The 21,035-nt window shown below is 33.3% G+C and overlaps 1 protein-coding gene across 12 annotated transcripts in view; it reads left to right on the top strand.

Annotated features, from left to right (window-relative positions):
* Positions 1-21,035, top strand: part of LOC145287793 (rho GTPase-activating protein 45-like) — a 329,642-nt gene that overhangs the window by 280,868 nt on the left and 27,739 nt on the right. For all 12 annotated transcript variants that reach the window (XM_080135634.1, XM_080135627.1, XM_080135626.1 and 9 more), the window contains 5 exons: positions 3,766-3,884; positions 9,326-9,406; positions 11,655-11,736; positions 15,202-15,250; positions 17,395-17,446. In XM_080135634.1, coding sequence (XP_079991760.1) covers positions 3,766-3,884; positions 9,326-9,406; positions 11,655-11,736; positions 15,202-15,250; positions 17,395-17,446 — 383 coding nt within the window. The remainder of the gene's footprint in view (positions 1-3,765; positions 3,885-9,325; positions 9,407-11,654; positions 11,737-15,201; positions 15,251-17,394; positions 17,447-21,035) is intronic.

The following is a 21,035-nucleotide window of genomic DNA, read 5'->3' as shown; positions in this document are numbered from 1 at the left end:
GTCACCAAGCTAATCAAGAACCTTGATTCCAGTAAAGCAACTGGCCCTGATAGCATTCCAATTATAGTGTTGAAAAAGCTTCAACAAGAACTTGCCCTCATACTTACAAAACTCTTTAAGTGTTGCCTTAAGGAGAAGTGCTTTCCAACACCCTGGAAAACCTCATCAGTATGCCCTGTATTTAAGAATTCAGGTGATAAGTCATCTCCCTCTCAGTACAGACCAATAAGTTTCCTGTGTGTCATGAGTAAGCTGCTGGAATCCATATTAAATAGAGAAGTAGTTAACCACCTCAGCAGAAATAATCTTCTTAGTAACATGCAATATGGTTTCCATTCTGCTAGATCTACAGCAGATGTGCTAACTGTTATATCTCATAGGATTAGTGAATCTCTCGACAAAGGCAATTGCTCTTGACATATCAAAGGCCTTCGATAAGGTATGGCATAGGGGCCTACTTCACAAGTTTCCAGCTACGGTATAACTGGAAATGTTTTCTCAATTATTAAATCATTTCTCTCTGATAGGCTCATAAGAGTAGTGGTTGATGGGCCACAGTATTAATGCTTGAGTCCCTCAGGGGTCCATCCTAGGCCCAACTCTCTTCCTGATCTACATCAATGATCTCCCAAAACACATACTTAAATCATTCATTGACATCTATGCTAACACATCAAAGGCCGTAAATGACAAAGTTCTCGCTGATTCTCTTTCCTCTGATTTTGAGCGCGTGGTACAGTGGGGGGAAGAGGTGGCTAGTTGCTTTTAATACATCTAAAACCAAACTCCTATCTTTACATCATCAACGCTCTGATCCTCATCTGGCATCAATTGAAATGGATGGCTCTCGTCTTGGGGAGGCTCCATGTTTTGACAAGCTTCTGGGTTTGACCTTTACTCCTGATCTGAAATGGAATACGTACATCAAGTCTGTTGCCAAGGTCGCTGGGAAGATGGTGGGACCTTTCTACCGCTCCAGAAGATATCTCACTACTGATGCAATTCTCTATCTGTATAAAAGCCAAGTATGCCTAAGGATGGAGTACTGCTGCCACATCTGGGCAGGAGCTGCTAAAAACAGCCTATCTTGCCTTAACAGAGTACAAAATAAACTTTGTGGCTTAGTGGGAGGATGCCCTTTTCTCTTCCCTGCAACCTCTCTCCCACAGAAGAGACATTGCGAGCCTGTCTTTGTTTTATCGTTATTTCCATTGCAAGTGCTCTTCTGAGCTCCAATCTTTGGTCCCCCCCTCGCCAATCTTCCACAATAAATACCCGTCTAGCTGAAACCACTGTCATTAATTTTCCCAACTCTTTATCTGTGCCTAAATCAAAGCGTAGATTCTATGAGCAAAGCTTTTTTCTTAGAAGTGCACGACTGTGGAACTCTCTTCTGTTTGCCTGTTTCCCACCTGACTACAACTTGGATGTCTTCAAGTCAAACATAAACAAATTCCTGAAGAAAGACACTTTATCAAATCTCCAATACTAATGATTACTACGATACTATCCCATTGATTACTGTACACCCTTCTGGACCTTGATAAGTGGTGACATCCATGTAAAAAAAAAAAAAAAACTCTATATGTGTTTAACAACAACAACAACTGAACGCTTTGGACAAGGATTTTACTTGCAAGGGAAAAAACAGTCAATAAAACTCTTTCACTCTCTGGAGATGGACTTGATATGGTCAAAATTAATAAGAAATGTTTCAACTTTGAAAGAAAAAAAAAAAAGAAAAAAATTGGATCATCTTTTTCTCCTTCTTTTAATAAAATATTTTAACATGTTCTATTTTTGCATCTTTAACGTGTTCTAAAAACAGTTTTATCTGTTTATTCAATGTTTTCAAATTCCTAATGATGTTTCCAAGAGCTTTAATATCAATTCTTATAATTTTTATTAGTTTATATTGAAAATATTTTTAAATAATTTTTTTTTTTTTAAATAGTATAATAGTTTCTTATAAATAGAAATTTTTATACCTTTAAAGCGAACACACACTAAAAAAAACTTGTAGAGAAGAGTTTAATGACTCCTCATAGATTTAACAACAACAGCACACCTTGGACATAACAACACAAGGATTTTACTTGCAAGGAAAAATACAGTCAATAGAACTCTTTTGCTCTCTGAAGATGAACCTGATATGGTCCAAAATTAATAAGAAATCTTTCAACTTAAAATATGATCCAATTTCTTTTTTTTCTTTTCTTTCTTCTTTTAATAAAATATTTTAACATGTTCTAAAATGTTTTCTCTGTTTTTAAAGTTTCTAGTTTAAAACAAGAAACAAAAGTTTGTTTAGTGCTACAATAGTACTCGTTTCTTTCTTTGAACAACATACTGGAAAATTAGAATTTTTAGCTCAACCAAATTAAAACACAACAATAGCTCATAGCTCAAGGGCCCATTTCTGGCATTCTCTCCTTCCCTCATTTTCTCTCTCTCCCTCATTCTCCCCCCTCCCCCTCATTCTCTCTCTCTTGCAATCTACAAACATTATCTTTTCATGGTCTTCATATCTCAGCATGAATTCACTTTTTAAGAAACACTATTTTTTAAAAAGTCCAATTTTGTGTATCCAGACTCAAAATCAAAGATATTTTCAATTCTTTGTGTCACCTCTTTTTGGCCCAACATCTGCAACAAGTCAACTACTCATATGCATCATAAACATGCAACCTACTAGTGCACGTTTACAATTTGAAGGTAATATCAAAACCATTTCACTATAAGTGACTATTACTGAAAATAGTAAAGAGTCCAAAGTGTGTAGGGGGAGGGGGCTTATGTCTAAAGTGAGTAGACAAAAGTCAAGATAAATTCAAAGTTATAGATGTAAGGGGGAGTATTAAAAATTGTACTTGTCTACAGTTTTATTTTGTTTTTATTTTCTTTTTTTTTGTACTTTTTTTTTTTTTTAGTTTAGTACTAAATAGTGATAGAATAATTCCAATATTTTTCCCAATTCCAATAAAATTTACAGATTCCTATTCTTTATAAATCTCTAAATATCTAACTACATAGTGGTTATTTTCTCCCATTTCTCCTAAAAACAAATGTTAAATGTGCAGATATTTTCTCAAGTTTAAAGGTGCACTAGATTTTACTTTTACTGGTTGTTTAAAATCAATAAATATTTAATACTTTCTCAGAAGTGCATGATTGTGGAACTCTTTTCCGTTCGCCTGTTTCCCACCTGACTACAACTTGGATGTCTTCAAATCCAACATAAACAAATTCCTGACAAACCGCCCCCTTAAGACACTCTATCAAATCTCCAATACTAATGATTACTACAATACTATCTCATTGATTACTGTACACGCAATAACCCTTATCCCTGAGTGGCCTCCGGGCCTTGATAAGTGGTGACCCTCATGCAATAATACAAAAAAAATTAAAAAAATATTTTATTATTACTACTAGCAGTGGAAGATTTTGTTTAAAAATAAAAAATAAAAAATTGCAATTAAAAGTATCGTTTTTGGCATCAGAAAATAAGCACAAATTTTTCTGATAGCCCCCAAAAGTTCTGTTTTTTTCAATTTTCAATTAATCGTCTGGACACTAGTACTAAATTATACCAACTTGTAACATTGTAAGCTTTAGTCTAGTTGTCTCCAGCCGGACAAACTCCTAATCAGAAAGACATTTGCCAAACTTTTCATTTTGCTACCATTAGATATTATAATGTATCGTTATAATGTATCGATACTGTATGGAACTTTATTTTTTGTTTCGATTTTTATTTTCCAGAGAGACATGGTTGGAAATCTTAGCAAGGAGCAGTCAGTTGAGAAATTAGACGAACTGATCCAGAAATTGCCCTTGGCTAACCGTAAGACAATGGCTCTCATTATATGGCATTTGCGGCAGTAAGTTTGCTTTTATATCTTGTTAATGTAACATTTTTTTATTTTGTATTTTTTTATGAGAAAAAATTTAACTTTATAGAAGTCAAAACAATACAAAGAAGGATTGACTCGATTTGATGCAACTAAAGATATAATGGTGGAACCAGCTATGTAATTTGAATTTTATTTATCCAATTTATGTATATATGTATAACCATACATATATACATAGGTTTTTGTGATGCAACATTTTACATGTACAATGTCCTTACTTGCATGAGGCAGTGTGTTTATGATACTATATTTCGGGATGTTTTTCCTTCGGCAGGCATGTATTTGACATTCAAACTTGTATGGCAGACTTTTATTTCACAATAAAACCTGCCATGCACATTTTGAAAGTCGAGCCTTATTATCATGTTGCAGTAATGAACATATCCAAAAATTACAAAAAAAAAAAAAAACAATAAGATAGAAAATTATTATTATTTTTGAAGACAATTAGCGAAAATTGAGTTTTTGCTAAATTGTCCTAAGATTTTAAGGTTTCAGAAAACAATTACCTCCCCTGTTATGATACTAACTCTCCTGTTTATATGTTATCAAAACTAAATTTTTGCTAATTGTCTTCGAAAACTGTTTTCATTAATAAATCGACCTTCATGGGGCATTAGAATACACCGACTGCACCCCTGCACCGAGTCAAAGTCCCTCAATGGGGCCACGTGTTGATGATGGGTGGCAACCCGTAATGCCTAAAGACGGGATCCTGGTGGTTGAGCAGATCTTGTTGAAGGTCTTGTTAAGACATGAGATGCAACATGTCACTTTGGCCCTTACTTGGATAGGCCCGATCCAGTCAATGGATTATTTATGACTAGCACTAAATCAGACAAACACAAGAAAATACGCTCATGCTATCCACACTAAACAATAAACTGATTTAGTAAGCGGTGGCTGAAGGGTCAATCAACTTGCTGAAGAACGAATAAAATATGGCTGGAAAACTAACATCTTTTCTAGAAATGAAGCCAATAGAAAAGATGAAGGAGACACAAGTGCTTCAGTCCATCAGCAGCATAAGTATACTTCTATATCCTTGTTGCGTTGGTGCGAATGGATCCCCTCCCCCTCAACACTTTCCACACAGGGCTCCGAGGTGGGTGGGAAGCGGAAAAATGAAAAATCCAAAGTATGTAAATGGCAAGTAAAAAGCCTCAAAAAAGAAACCATTGTGAAGTTTCAAATAAACCCAGTTCAGATTCAGAAACGGAATCCCAAAACCGAAATGTAAATCAAAATCTTCCTTATTTTATAATTATAGAAGCAACCAAAGGAGAACCGATAACAAAAATGTCTCCCTTCAAAATAGAGAAAATGTTTTCAAACATCAAGCTAAAATGGTCAAGAAACTGAATAACGATACACTACTACTGGAAGTAGAAAGCTAAAAATATATAATAGAAATCTTCAAATGGAAACTTTTCAACAACCAAAAAGTAAAAAAATCTGCCCCCACAAAACGAGGAGTGATTAGAAGTTCAGAATTATCCCTGTGCTCCTTGGAGGAAATCAAGACTAACTTGAGAAACCAAAATGTTATCAATGTGAAAAGAATTCAAATTAAAAGATATGTTGAAATACAAACTCCTACGTCCTAACTTTTAAATCCTCAGTCAAGTAACATCAAAAAGAGCCAAAATGCAAACTCAAAAAGAATTCAAATTAAAAGATATGTTGAAATACAAACAAGAATTCAAATTAAAAGATATGTTGAAATACAAAAAAGAATTCAAATTAAAAGATATGTTGAAATACAAACTCCTACGTCCTAACTTTTAAATCCTCAGTCAAGTAACATCAAAAAGAGCCAAAATGCAAACTCAAAAAAATGCGACAAATGAAAGAAAAAGAAATTAAGTAAAATATACAACTTGTAATCTAACCGAAAATACAAGATACTCTGAAATAAGAAAAAAAAAAACATACAGCATACCACTGGACTAAATAATCGAACAATAAAAGCAGATTCATCGAACATCAAACGTGAAGATATTATGAAATTACTAAATAAAATAAGGGAACTAATGGAAGCATTAAAAAAAATATATACAAAACAAATCAACATTGGAAATAAAGATTACAAAACTGAACAAAACTCCCAAATGAAAACTCAACTCAAAAGACCCATAAAACCCCAAAGTGCTACAACATTCAAAGAAACAACCCCTCTCACCGTAAAAAAAACAAAAAAAAAACAAAAAAAAAAACAAAAAAAAAACAACAGACACCAAAAAGCGCCCATGAAGGAACAGGAAATAAACCACTAACTAACAAAGAAGTCAAAACCAAAATAAACAGACCGTGCTCGACTTCCTGACCAAGAGACTTGATCCAAAACAGATCTGAGGAAATGGACACGGAAGATCTAAGATCGGACACCGACTAACAAAAGTTAAAAATAAATACATAAAATCAAACTATAATCCAAAAAATCATCCAATGGAACTGCTGGGGCCTAAAACCTAACATAAATAACCTATTACTCATAACAAACCATCAACTAGCCATCATGCCTGCAAGAAACCTTTTTAAAAGCTGAAGATAAAATAAATATAAAAAACAACAAACAATACAATCACATCCACAATACCCAACAGAGAGCCTCTGGAGGAGTATCTATCCTTATTAGAAATAATATCCCACAAAGCAAAATAGATCTAAAAACTAATATTGAAGCCATTGCTACCGCAGCCACACTACACAGAACTATAAATATCTGCACTATCTACATCCCACCCCAGGATCCAATAAACGAAAGAAACCGAGCGAAATAATACATCAGTTACTTAAACCCTTCTTACTGTTAGGTGAATTTAATAGTCACAATAATACATGGGGGTTTGCATACTTGGTTAAGAAAGAGAAAAATCTTGAAAAAATTATTAACAACAATGACTTGTGCATATTGAACAATAAACCCAACACATACCTTCATTCCACTTCAGGCACCTACTCAGTACTAGATCTATAATGTGTGACCCCAGTATCTTCATAGACTACAACTGGAAGGTTCTAGAAGATTAATGAGGTAGTGACCATTTCTCAGTGATTTTAACAAATCTGAAAGAAACAAAAATCCATCTCTCCCATTGGAAAATAAAAAAAGCAAATTGGGAGGAATATAAAAAAAAGTTGCCAACAAAAACTCTCAGAGGAGAAAAACCCAAATAAATATATAGAATATTTTCCTAAAACATTACTAGCCATTGCATATAAATGTATACCTAAAAGTAGCAAAACTAACAAATAAAGACCCTGGTTTAACAATGAATGCCAAAAAAACAATTCGCGTACATAAAGCTGCTTTACAAAAATTCAACTCTCAACTAACAAAGTACAATCTAAAAAAAAAAAAAAATGTCATATTCCAAAACTCACATTAATTGATCAAGTAGTTTTATTTTTAAATAAGAAAATTAAATTTTATGAGTAACAGAAAAGTGGTTGTCTTGTCCAGTTTTCAGCTCTTTGTAATGTTATCTATATATATAAAAGCGAAAATGTATGTATGTTTGTGTGTCTGCTAAAAACTTTCGACAGACACAACAAAAAGTCAGATACTTGGTATCATATTGAAGCTCCATCCTTCGCTCAAAAAATATCGAAAAATTGGCCAAAAACATTAATTTTTTCACACCGAAATCGATAATTTTTGACAGGGGGGGGTCAACAAAACCGGCCCTCTCAACCGATTCTACGCATGCGTCAGATGACGTCATGACCTGATTTAATTTAAATAGTTGAAAAACTGAACAAATTTCATGTACGTCGCGTTAGGTCAGTTGATTAGCGCGTTGGTTCATTATCTAAACGTTTTGGGTTCGAATCGTGGTGTGAGATGTCTTTTTTTGTTGTTGATTTTTTAAATCTAAATATTGAACCAGTGTTATTTAAGCCATTTTTCGCGTAACGATCGTTTTTCTGTTTTTTACTTCGCTTATCCACCCCCGACCACACACCCAAAAACACCCAGGTACCCACCGATCTTTTAAATTTTAATATCGAAACAGGCTTATTTAAGCCATTTTTCACGTGTTCGTTTTTCTGTTTTCATCGTTCGTTTGGCTTACGTTAGTTTTTTTTGCGTTTTTTTTCCCGCTTAAGTTTTAACGTTGTTTTCTTTTTTTACTTCGCTTATAACAAACAAACCTACGTAGTCGTCTTAACGCTCGACGACTTCCGGCGCGCACCTGCCAATTTGGTTCTTACTTAATAAATTCAAACATCTTTCACTAACTCATTCTGGCTGACCGATTTTATTTTCAAACTTCGCCTCAGGGCTTCCGGTTCGATCCTACACACACACACACCTACAAACACCCGGGCAACGCCGGGTACCCCCGCTAGTTTATAATAGAAATCTCATCTGCCTGTTTAAATGTATGTATGCATGTTTGTATGTCTGCCTTAAACTTTTGACAGAGGCGACAGATTTTCACAAGATTAGTATCGTTTTAAAGTTCGATTCTTTGGATGACAAATATTGAAAAATTGGCTAAAAACATTAATTCCTTCACCCTCAACTGGGCACTTTTCTACAGGGAGGGGTCGCTTTTTTCGCCAATATTTCTGAAAATCATCTCTTCTCGATTGACTAGCCTTAATTTAAACCTATGCCACTTCCGGTTTGGTGATGGACGCCACGGCAAAGACGTCACTTTTTTTTTTTTTAATGTTCTTTTCCTCCATCGCGGTACGGGTTCGAGCCTGCCTGCCTACTACCACTTTTTCTTTTTTGTGCTCAACACACACCTCCAAACACTGGGGCAATGCTGGACACCCAGGCTAGTCTATTATATAAAGAAGAGGTGAATGACTTGCATTATTTTTATCTACTCGTTAGGAGTTTTCACACGCACCATCATCATAGATTTTTCTTTAAGAACAATCTGTGGTGTTCCCTGGAGTCTGAGTGACAACAAGTCTCCTTAGATTTCCATTACTCTCCACCTGTTTTGATAACTTTTCAAATTTGTATTATCGCAACAGCCATTTACCATTGATTTCTTGTTCACAATAATCATTGGTATTCACTGGAATTTGGGTGGCAATAAGCCTCCCCCAAGGTTCCACTCCTCTTTGCACTCATCTAGTGGAGATCTGGTTAGTGCTTTCTCTCTTTATTTTTGATACATTAAAACAAGAGAAAAGAAATGGGTGGTGGCGGAAGGCGAAAAAGATATGTGAGAGAGGGATGTGGAAAAGAATAGGAAGGAGGGAAAGAGAGAAAGATAGATGGATTGAGAGAGGTAGAGAAATAGAAGTTTTAATAGAAAGATATATTACACACATTTTAGTCAATTCTAGCTCTGCTAGTAAATTATGAAGAAGAATTAGCAAAATTATATTTTACTTTTTTTTTAATTTATTTTATTTATTTATTTATTTATTTTTTTCAGAGTATCAGAAGAAGCCAATGAAAACCAAATGAATGCCAGTAATTTAGGAATTGTATTTGGTCCAACGTTACTTCGGCCATTGTAAGTAGGATATTTTATATACTTTTGTTGTTTTTAATATTTTATTTAACATAGCATGGACTTTCTTTTTTATCTAGATGTTTTATTTTTAGAATTTTATTTAAATGAAAGATGTCTTATTGACACAAAAATCAAAATGGCAGATGCATTGATCACTTTGGTAAATTTTATAGTGAAAAGAGATACATATATAGAACAAAGACTGTGCTGTTGTCAGAATTTTTTGGAAAGTTTACATAAATTGCTAAGAGGTGCCAAAATGCTGAGCTAATAAAACTGCAGCAGCAATGTGACTTAAAAAAAATCATTTATTTGCTTTCATTTGGTTTATTATATAATAAACTAAACATTTATCTTGATTGGAATAAATAAAATAATAAAAACGAAAAAAATCATAAAATTTTTTTTTAAATACCCCCCCCCCTCCCCCCCCCCAAAAAAAATTTCTTTGTTTCATATCTGTTGTTTGTTATTCGAAAATATAAAGAATTATTCATGCAATTCATTTTTTTTTTTTTTTCTTGATTAGAATTTTGATTCTCTTGAAGTTTTGCAAAAATTGTCCAATGATTATTCATTTATTTTCTTTGTAACAACAGAAAGAATATTGTTTTCATTTTACAATTAATTTTTAATTTAATTATCTTTGTAATAACAGAAATGATATATTTTTAATTACAAAAAAATTTTTTTTTTGTTCATTGAAAAAAATTGGCCACCGTTTACACAAAAAAGAAACAAAACCACAAAACTTGTATTCAACATCTTTCTTCGCTTTACATTAACTGCATGGAAAACTCTGATAAAATAAAATTACTTATCCTACCATTAATCCTAAGTCCGAGTGACAAGTCTTCCCCATTCCCTCCACACACAAACCGCGAAAGTTCAACGAAGTTGACTGTTATCAAAGTGTTCTTTCCTATTATTAAACACTGTTTAAAACAAGAGAAAAGAAATGGACCAGGCAGAAGGTGAGAGAGAGAGAGAGAGAGAGCGATGTGGAAAAGATTAGGAAGGGGGGGAAAGAGATAGATGGATTGAGACAGGTAGATATATATTCTCTTTCAATAAAAATCTAGGCTTGTAATACCCACTTTGTGCCAGATCTAACTCGTGTAAGTTAAACGAAATATTTTGGATTCTTTGGACTACTGTCCTTATTTTGACTGGTATTTTCATAACATTTTGGTTGATGTAATCTCTGACCTTTTTCAGATACATCTTGTCGAACTCTGGAATCTTTCTGTTGTATGTTAGACAAAGTAGACAGTGTTGCCCAGGAACCATATATATAATATTCTGCTTGTTCCTCCTTAGTTTGTATATTATGCATTGAAAAAAGGCCAAATATAATTTTTGAAGGCCAGACTACTTCAAAAAAGGCTAAATTCATTAAATTTAGCCTTTAAAAAGGCCAATCTGACAACCGTGGACAAAAATACGAGAGTGAACTCCCTTTGATGTTGCTTCATTTTGAATTTCATTATAATAATACAGTAGAACCCTGGGATACGACATTAAAAATTAGGAACAAAATACAGTACAGTATATAATACACATGCATATAATCAACTAACATTATGAATAACACCGTAAGGCGAGGCAAATACCATAACCAGAGGCCAAAAAACATTGTATTCCACATTGTAATCTGAAAAACACATATCCTAGAGCCACCGTATCCCAGGGTTCTACTGTATATGATCATTTTTGTAATAGTGTGAAAAAGGAACTCTTTAATAATTTCGACTAACAGTGGCTCTTCACCGAAGAAAGAAGTCAGCGAAAATGTAACATAAAAAAAAGGAAACATTTAAAAGAAACAAGGCAAAAAAAAAAAAGAGTATTGTCTATTACGAGTAGCTGGGCTGAAGAAGTAAATTAAAGATTGCCCCTTACAATGTGATTTTATTATTTGTATTGAACTATGTAGCACAATATTACTTTCTGAGTACTTATTATTACTTATTAATTTATTTCATTTTGGGTCAGTTCTATATTTAAAATACGATGGACATTATTTTTGTAGTAATGTTAATAAACTCATATTTGCTGTGTATTATTTTTTTTCTGTTCAAAATCTAATTTATTGCACTGTCCAGAAAATAATCAGCTTTATCGAAACATTTGTTGATTAAATATATTTCTCGTTCATGCTGATAAGAGAATTAATACAGTATCATATCTAGTTTAAATTGGAGGTAGACATATTTTTTTTTATTTATTCCTTCTTCATCTGTTGCAGGGAGGGCACAGCATCTCTTTCTTCATTGGTCGATACACCTCATCAGACACGAGCTGTGGAACTTCTAATTACTTATGCTGATGTAAGTATCTACACGTGTTCTATTGGCTTTCTTCCTTCTCCTTTCTCTCATGAGATTGTTTAATATTTTTTTTTCTTCATTTTCATTATTATGTAATGTACTTTATCTAAAATCAGGAAGACTTTGATACTGAAAGAATGGTTAAGAGTTCTTGTGTTTAAGGAGGAGAGAAACTGAACCTTGGGTTTATTTTTGGCAGCCTTATAACTCTTGCTTCCATTGTTTTGTTTTTTTAGTCCTCGCATTCCGTTAATGTTTCTGACAAAGGGAGAAGAATTCCTCTTTTCTGGGTCGGAATTTATTGATCTAACACTTATAGCCGGCTGTTTTTTTATCTTGAAATGTTGTTAGCTTTTTTTTTTTTAAGCTCCTTATATCAATTGGCTTCATACTATGTCTGGAGTAATTTCCATAAAAACAAGATGTAGAACAGTTGAAGTAGCAGATTCAAGTCACAGGGGAAGGTCAAGAAAACGTTGTAGGAAGTGATAATGATAAACTTGAAGGAAAAAAGGATAAATAAATTGATTAGGTTGGAAGTCAATCTCTAAAAGCATAAAGTGATGATAATAAGATGGTGACCAACTGTTTAAAATTGAAAAAACTAACGTTCCTATTTTTCTGATTCTTGATTCCAATTAATTGCCCAATTGGGCGCAAAAGAAAATATAAAGGTACTTATTCAGTACTTGGCTAGTAATAAAAAAAATAAAAAATAAAAAAAAAGCTACCATTTTTAAAGATTAATGTATTTTCTTGTTCTGGACTCCACAATGTGAAAATGGGATAGAATTGCTGTATGTACTATGTTGCATAGAAGTTCTGCGTTTAATGAGTTGAGGTGTTGTTATTGTTGGGAGGTCTTCGCCAAACAGGTTGATGTGATATTATTCTTGGTGTGAGGACAGAGAGAGAAAGAAAGCAAAACAGAAGTGATATATGTAAAGTAATGACACAAGCCATTCTTTTAATCTTTCAGACATATATATATATATATATATATATATATATATAAAATGAAAATTACAATTGAATTTACCAAAATGATCCAAGATGGTAAAATTAAAGTAAATTATAAATATTAAAGAATTAATATTTATAAAATTATCTCAGCCAGATATAAAAGCTCGATAATACCAAATAGGAAATAGAGCTTATAATATGAGCAAATAATTAATGAAATATGTTAAAAAACACTTTGCTCATATATATATATATATATATATTTATTAAAAAACAGTGTCATAGTTCAGGTCTGTAAAACAACAATAGATAACACGGAAAAACAATCTATAATATAAAAGCGAAAATGCGTGTTAGTGTGTGTGCTTTTTTTGTATGTCCGGCAAAGGCTTTTTCGGGGGGTGAGGAGGAGGCTTGGGGAGGTTACTGTTTCTTAGAACTTTTTATATACTCCCTAGATTATAATATCTTCGATTTACGAAAGGAGGTCATGTCTACTATTTGAGTGACTTTTACACGCTATTTTTATGCTATTTCTATGTTTGTTTGGCTTTTTCGTATAAAAGTGAAACTGATTCGAAAAAAAATTTGATTCACTGCCCTTCGTGGCCAGCAGGTGTTGAAGGCAATCAGCTTTGATCACTGTGGAGAATACTCCTTCATATTAGACAATTGCTATTCATTAAGACACTGCCAGAGCTCCCCACTCTTGGGAAGCTGATTTCCCCCACCACAGCAGAAAGAACTGGCTTCCAGCCAAACTTAAGTGCATGATTTCATTTCTCCTGCTTGAAATCATTCACTTTCACTTTCTGAATGTCAACTTTTTAATCGTTAAATTAGAACACTTTTCACTTCTTGTCCCGTCGTAGCTGAGCAGTAAGATGTTGGGTTTTTTCACTTTCTTTTATTAAGGCCTCGGGTTCGAGCCTACCTGCTTGCTACAACTTTTTTTCTTCTCAATACATACCTACAAACACCCGGACAATGCCGGGCACCCACAGGTTTTTTTTTTCAGGTTGAGCGCTCGGGGGGGGGGTCACTAATTCATACAACTTTTTATATACTCCCTAGATTATAATATCTACGATTTACGAAAGGAGGTCATCTCTATCTTTTATTTGAGCGATTTTTATTTTATAAAATTTGTGGTCCCGCATGTTTATTCGTGTTTTTCCTTAAAAGGTGAAACTAAATCGAAAGTAATCAATATGGGGAAAAACCCTCATATCAGACAATAGCTATTCATTTGGACACTCTCCTTTTTATGAGGAGCTGGTTTTTCCCAACGTCTTGGGGAAACAAACAAATATGCGGAAAGCGTAAAGCTTAACTGGCTCTGAGTGATTTTATTTCTCTATGGCGTGATGTTTGACCTAGAGAACCAGGCATTCGTTTTTAATCATTTGATTTCACCCATTCTCACTTCTCAGCCCTCTTAATGTCGCGGTAATGTGTCGCGCTTTCTTTTTCTTACAAATGAACTGACTAAAAACAGTTGTGTGGTGACATTTATATGCAGAATATAGTCGTTAGGGGTGTGTGATTTGCCTTCCATCTATCAATTAACTCATGCCACATTAACTCTCACTGAAAGGTGATTGGTCAGTTGTTTATGCTAGACTGACTGACATGACTCGGGTTTTTCCAAGGATAGATATGATTTCATATCCTGAGGACTTGGTCAGGGGGTCAACTCTCTTGAGTTGACAATTTCTTTTGTCAACAAACGGAATCTTAAAGTGAATTGACGTTTCTCCTTTTGCTTGGAAATCAATCTTAACCAAATAATTATTTCTCATTTTCATCTGGTTAATGTGTTCAATCTATTATTCAGCTAAACACACATACAAATCCACCTTATATCTACTAGTGGATGTCTCTAATGTAATCAGAGCCCATAGGTATTATAGCAATTAGTGGAGGACTCCAGTCCAATCTTGTGGCTGAATCTCCTGGGACTAGCTACACTGGTGAGACACTGGAGTTCTGTTTAAGAGACAGTGTTATAGAAAATATTTTTTTTGTTTTCTTTAAATAAAATGTCCTTAGCTCAGTGCAGATGATGTTGCATGCTGTAGAGTGGATAAAATCTTTTTGACTTATTTTAGGCACGTGTTCAAAGAAAAGAGATTTTATCCATAGGCAGTATCATCTGCACAGAGTTTTGATATAACAACACGTGTCAAAGACATTTCATTTTAAAAAAAAACACTCTTTTTTTTCTCTGATAATGACCATTTTATGAAATTAATAAGAAAAAAGTCAAGTTTATAAAAAAGATCTCAGTTTTTGTAAAATATTTGCATTTTAGCATGGTTTCAAAGACATTTTGTCTGTTTATTCAAAATTTACAATTAATAAAAAAAATTAAAATAAAAAATTCAGTGGAGTTTCTGAGAATAAGGGGAGGTGGCTGTTCCTAAATTCAAATAAAAAATTAACATTTGCCTTTGATTTTTGTAACCTTAATAATTTTAATTTTTTTTTTTTTTTTCATAGCAACTTTTTGCCGAGAAAATGGAAACAGTGCTGACCTCAACTCCTGACAGTAAGATTTTTTTTTTATGTTTAAATTTAAGGGTTGAAGAATTAGCATATTTGAAAATTTCTGAAAATCAGATAATGCGTGCACACAAACACATGTATTTACAATAGCCTTAATATGCCCATTTGAAAGTCAAACACACATCTGATAAAGGGATATTTTCCCGAAATATTGCTTCATTTGACTGTGCTTACTCAAGAACACCATACATGTAAAATATAGAAAAAAGATATAATGTTGGAATAAACTATAAAAATTCACCTTTATTAATACAATATATATTTTCTTATCTTTTATATATATATATTGTATTAATAGAGTTGGATTTGCTTAGCTTTGTTATGCATTAATTTGCTTCAGTTGATGTGTTACACTTCTGCTTTGTATTTTTTTTTTTAAATTCCATTTTCAGCCCAAACAAGGCGCAGTGACCCTTTGAAGTAGGGGGCTACTACCGGGACACAAGTTGCAGGGATACTATGTAGGGAGTTGAGCAGCAAGATGTCTGTTCACATTACACTTGAGCTTTTACATGTCACTGCAGTAGGGGAAGCAGGAACCCAGTAGAGAGTTCCAAAATCTAGCAGTTCTGAGGAAGAAACTATTAGAGTAGAAGGCTTTCTTACATCTGGGATCTCTACTGTGTAGGGGTGGGATTTTGCTGCTTGTTGGGTTTGTGGAGAGTATTTATGTTGAGGGGGTACAAGTGCTTGTAGTTCGTCAGAGCATCCACCATTAAAATACTTGTAGAACAGGCAGAGGGGCAACATTTCCTTAATGGGACAGAGGCTGAAGCTTAGATGACAGTTCAAGACCTATCAGGTAGGCAACTGTTTTTTGAACTCAGGAGTGAGAAACTAGTAGCAGATGCACCAGCCCAAATATGACTCCATACATAGGCGAATGGTGGCCTTATAGAGGTACAGAATATTTTCAGGTGCAAGTAACTTTCTAGTATGGTAGAGAGAGCCCACTTTCCTCGCAGCATCTTCCGCAATGCTCTGTTCTAACTCCTGTACCCTGTGAACGCTAAGCCGAGGAGTTTGAAAGAAGTACTTCCAAGTAATGTATCTTTATCATAGCTGTTGGTGGTTGAGAAGTAATTATTGAAGGAAACAAGCTTAGTCTTTGCAGCATTGAATGTGACTATCCATTTTTATCCCCATTCAACTACAGATTGGAGGTCTTCCTCTAGTGGTTTCCCATTTCCTTAGATATGTGTTCATTTGTTTTCCCCTCTTGCCTGTTATAGAGCATGGCGTCATCAGCAAATATACCCATCTCAGAGACAATTTTATCAGGGGGGGGGGTTATTTATGAATATTAGGAATAATAAAGGTCTATAAATTAAAATTTCCTTTATATACACACTAGCAGGCCACCCGGTGTTGCCTGATCATAAAATACGCATAAATATTATATTTTAATTCATACAGAAACTGAGACATGTGCATGCGAGTATTGCGTTTTTCTGTCAGTTCACTTTTTGTAAGTAAAAAGTAAAAATACTCGAGCTGAGATTGAAATCAAAACACAAAGACAGTGAGTCAAATATAATAACCATTAAACCAGCTTGACAGGATCTTTAAAAAGTGTTATTCAAACCTAATTATTCTAAGCATAAGGAATCTGTCATATGAACGATTCATGCATGGCATTCGTGAAACAGCAAAGATAAAAATTTGATGACTCCCTATGGACCAATTTTTCAATGTTGACCCTGTAACATCACTTTTTTCCAGATAAAAACCAATTAAAAATGCTTTCCACATGTCTGAATACCCTATAATATCAAATTTCAAGTCTGTAGATTAAAAATTCATTGAGTATATAGGTTGAGAAGTGTTCTCACACACATAATCACTTTTATAGATATATAGATAGATTGAACAATGCTTCAAGAAAAGTATGTTAACCTCATACATATATATATATATGCAAACATTATTAAAACTAACAGAATTCTACTGCTCAGTGATACCATTTTTTACTTTTTCAATTTTTCTGGTTATTTTTCTTGTGTACCATATGTATCGTGAACATTTTCGATTCTCCATCTCTTAATATTGATGAAAACCTTTTTTTTAAATACATGAAATTAAAGCAATTCTTGGAAAAAAAAAATTATTTTCATATTTTTATTTCAGGTTGTTCCGGTAAAGAGAAACTTGACCGAATTCCTTCTTTGAAACCTTCCAGGTACCTGAATCTAGTCTAAACTTTCATTTTTTTGTTTTATTGTCTTAAAAAAATTTAGTATTATTATTATCTATTACTAATAGAGATTCGGTATTGACATGGCCGTGACCGTCTCTCTCTTTTTGTGTGTGCTATTCTTTTGTGTATGTGGGTGTGTCATATAGAAGAAGATCTCAAGAAGCGTACCTTTTCTCGTTCTTGGTCGGTGCCACCTCGCAACGATTCATGCCTGCTCTTCAAAAAACACATCTGGGTTTTATTGTTTGGAGAAGTCTTTATTTGGATTTCATCATTGACAGAGCAGCCTCGCCTTGCTGAATCGCTTCAGTTCTATTTTTTTTTTTCTTTTTTTATCTTGAATCACGATTCTCCCATTAACTCCTAACTGTTGAATTGACAAACTCGAACTGAACTGTAGACTGACTAGCCAACACATATACATTCCCTATTTATGTTAAAGTGTGTGTGGGGTTCTAACCCCGTTAATCAGTTTACACTCAAAATACACTAACTGATCTGTCTCGTAACCCCTTTCTGCATGCAGCTGTGCGTGTTGTCAAAGAAAGTCGATAGGTTTGATTAATGTCATCGGTAACCTTTGTTTGACTCCTTTGCGTTCATCTTGACACAAACAAGTTGCGTTCAACTCAGTACCGCGTTAACTGCATTATTGACACACAACAGACAAGACTATGCCATTACTTCTATTAGTGTATTATTGTATATACTAGCATGTGTACCCAGCGTTGCCAGGGTCGATATGAAGTTTGGTTTGGCCACATCTGCTATACTAAGAATATTGACCAGTTTTTCATTATTATATGTCAACTCCATCGTTACCCCAATTAAAATTTCAAAAATAAAAGAACAAATGTAAACACAAAAATGTAGACCCCCCCCCTCCCGGAAAAAAAAAAAAGCAGAAGTATGTGACAAACTGTCCACCAGATATTTTGGCAGAAGGGATACAAAGAGACAAAGAGAAGCTATTCCTCTGGATATTGAGCAACTTTTTATGAATATATTCTAGTTTAAGCGAATTTCTTTTATGCTCCCTCAGTCTAGAAAGATTTGTTATTACGGTTTGTTGCAACGAAAACAAACTGTAAATAATTCGGTTTCAAAAATACCAAAATAGAATTTGTGTTAACCGAAATACACGTTTTTATGTTATAAAAATGATGAGCTTTGATTTATTGTTTTATTAAAAGAAAAAAAAAATTATCAGTTACGATGTCAAAAAAATGTGAAGAAAAAAAACTGGTAAAAAAACATAAATGAAAGTTGGTTTTTTTTTGCTTTTGTTTTAAATAAAGAATCTTAGTTGAATTGGATTGTTTGTTTATTTTAAAATAAAAATCCACTGGACCAAAATATTAATTGCGAAATTATGGAAATTATTTTATTTGTACTGACTCCAAAAATAATGTTGAAAGTTTGTGTGAATTATTTTTAGCTTGATTATCCGCTGAAAAATAAAACCAAATCAAAAAGAAGAAAGGGAAATAACTCAAAACTCAAATAACTCAAACTGTTTTATAAAAAAAAAATCGATGTTGGTAAAAATAAATAAAATTAAATATGTTATCAATATAAATCAAATTTAAATAATAAACTTAAATAGAACACTTAAAACAATTCTCTCACTATAAGCAATAACTAACACACTGCTATTTAATAAATCGATTTCCCTTAATGTAATATGCAAATAATGTCATCTCTCAATCGTCTATTTTACACGAATCATAATATATATAGGAATCAATGAAGCATTAAAGTAATGGGTCTTTTGTATATATTAATCAAATTGTGAACAAACAAACAAATAAACAAACAGACAGGAATACAAATTTATATATATATAGATAGATAGATAGATTATTACTGATGTTAATTTAATATCTGAAACCAAAACTATAGGCCATGTATGCCAACAATATTCACCCTAAGCAACTTGAACCAACTTCTCCCAAAGGAAGAAGTTTCATGGGAATATCAATTGCATGTATATTTCAATTAAGGAGATGATGAGATTAGGTATTTGCAGTTCTTGCAAAGAAGTGTTGACATCCTCTTACATACAGCGCCTGATATTCCTAGATGCCACTCATTTCAGTACTGACCAGGCTTAACATTGCTTAACTACGATGATCTAACGGGAATTGGTGTGTCAACGTGATTATGCTGAGACTATACTATTACTTCTATTAATTTTGCTATTGTACAATCTTTTTCTAATGTTCAATTCAAAGGGGTGATATCGTATTTGTTCTGTTTTCTATCCTCCCAGGTATTACCTTCTCCTTTTAATATAAAATTTGTATATAATTTCCACAGAATTTAATTTATCTAAAATGAAACTATTAAATTTAATTATGACTTAAAACAGCAAATCTTTGTTGCAATAGTTATCGAAACAAACATGGAGTACTGGGAATCTGGGAAGGTTTATTGTCACTCAGTGTAAGTGGAACACCACATGTTGTTACCAGTGGGTGATCACTGATAATGAGTGAAGGATATTAAGAAGAGTCTAAGAAAAGTATACAAAAACATGGTGCCAAAAAGGATACTTGAAAAGAGAAGCAAAATCGCTACCTACATCTGCATGCAAATTGTACACTTAGAAAAATATAGACATATAATCTGCAAAATAGAGGATAAACTTTATTTTGCAGTTTTCAGTCTGCAGTCTTTTGACATTTTTATTTATTTATTACTATTTGCTGTGGTGTAAATGTTGAAAGAAATAACAAGAAGACTCGGGAATAGTAAAATGAATAATATATTAACAGAAATACAGACAAGTTTAATTCATTTTTATTGCGGACTATTATTCTCATCTTTATTAGCTGTTGTTTCATGACGTTTCGGCCAAGTATTTCTCTGGCTGTCGTCAGGTGGTAACTATGACGGATAGGAAACAACAACTAATAAAGATGAGAATGATAGTCCGCAATAAAAATAAATTAATATAAATAATACTCATCTCAATAATGAATTCCAATTGAAATAATATATACAGACAAGTTTGTTAGTTGAACGAAAACTCCGCTCAACTGAAAGACAAATAATGTTACGACTCTCTCCCTCTGAGTCTTGGGTTCAGACTGACTGAAAAGCAGAATCTGCTTACCGGAAATGACATCAGGAATAGCTAGTCGTCAGAATCTGTGTGCCACCCCAACACTATTATTTTTATTTCATTTATTATTATTTTATTTGTTTATTTTTTTTTTTTTTTGCATTGCAAATCTCATGAATTTCTTGTCAATCTTCTATGTATAACAATTATTATCTAGAGTGCTTTTCCTAACACATAGTATTCTTTTGCAATCAAACTTATGAACAAAGCAGGTGGAGTTAGGGTGGTAGCACTGGATATATCAAAAGCCATTTTTTATTAAAATAGCCATCTAATAAGTTTAAATTAATTCAGCAACTACCATCTAATAAGTTGCGTAAATTTACAACAACCAAAATTTTCACTTATTACATTTAGTTTAACAAAGTTATCCCCCATGCATTGAACACCCTATCAACACTAGTGCCAAAAACTTGCAAATCGGAATCAGGCATTGTTATTTGC

Source organism: Euprymna scolopes, chromosome 11 (assembly GCF_053919585.1).
Source record: "Euprymna scolopes isolate OS-2025 chromosome 11, ASM5391958v1, whole genome shotgun sequence".
Classification (NCBI taxonomy): domain Eukaryota; kingdom Metazoa; phylum Mollusca; class Cephalopoda; order Sepiida; family Sepiolidae; genus Euprymna; species Euprymna scolopes.
The sequence above is the reverse complement of the archived record's forward strand: the minus strand, read 5'-3'. Positions and strand labels throughout refer to the sequence as shown.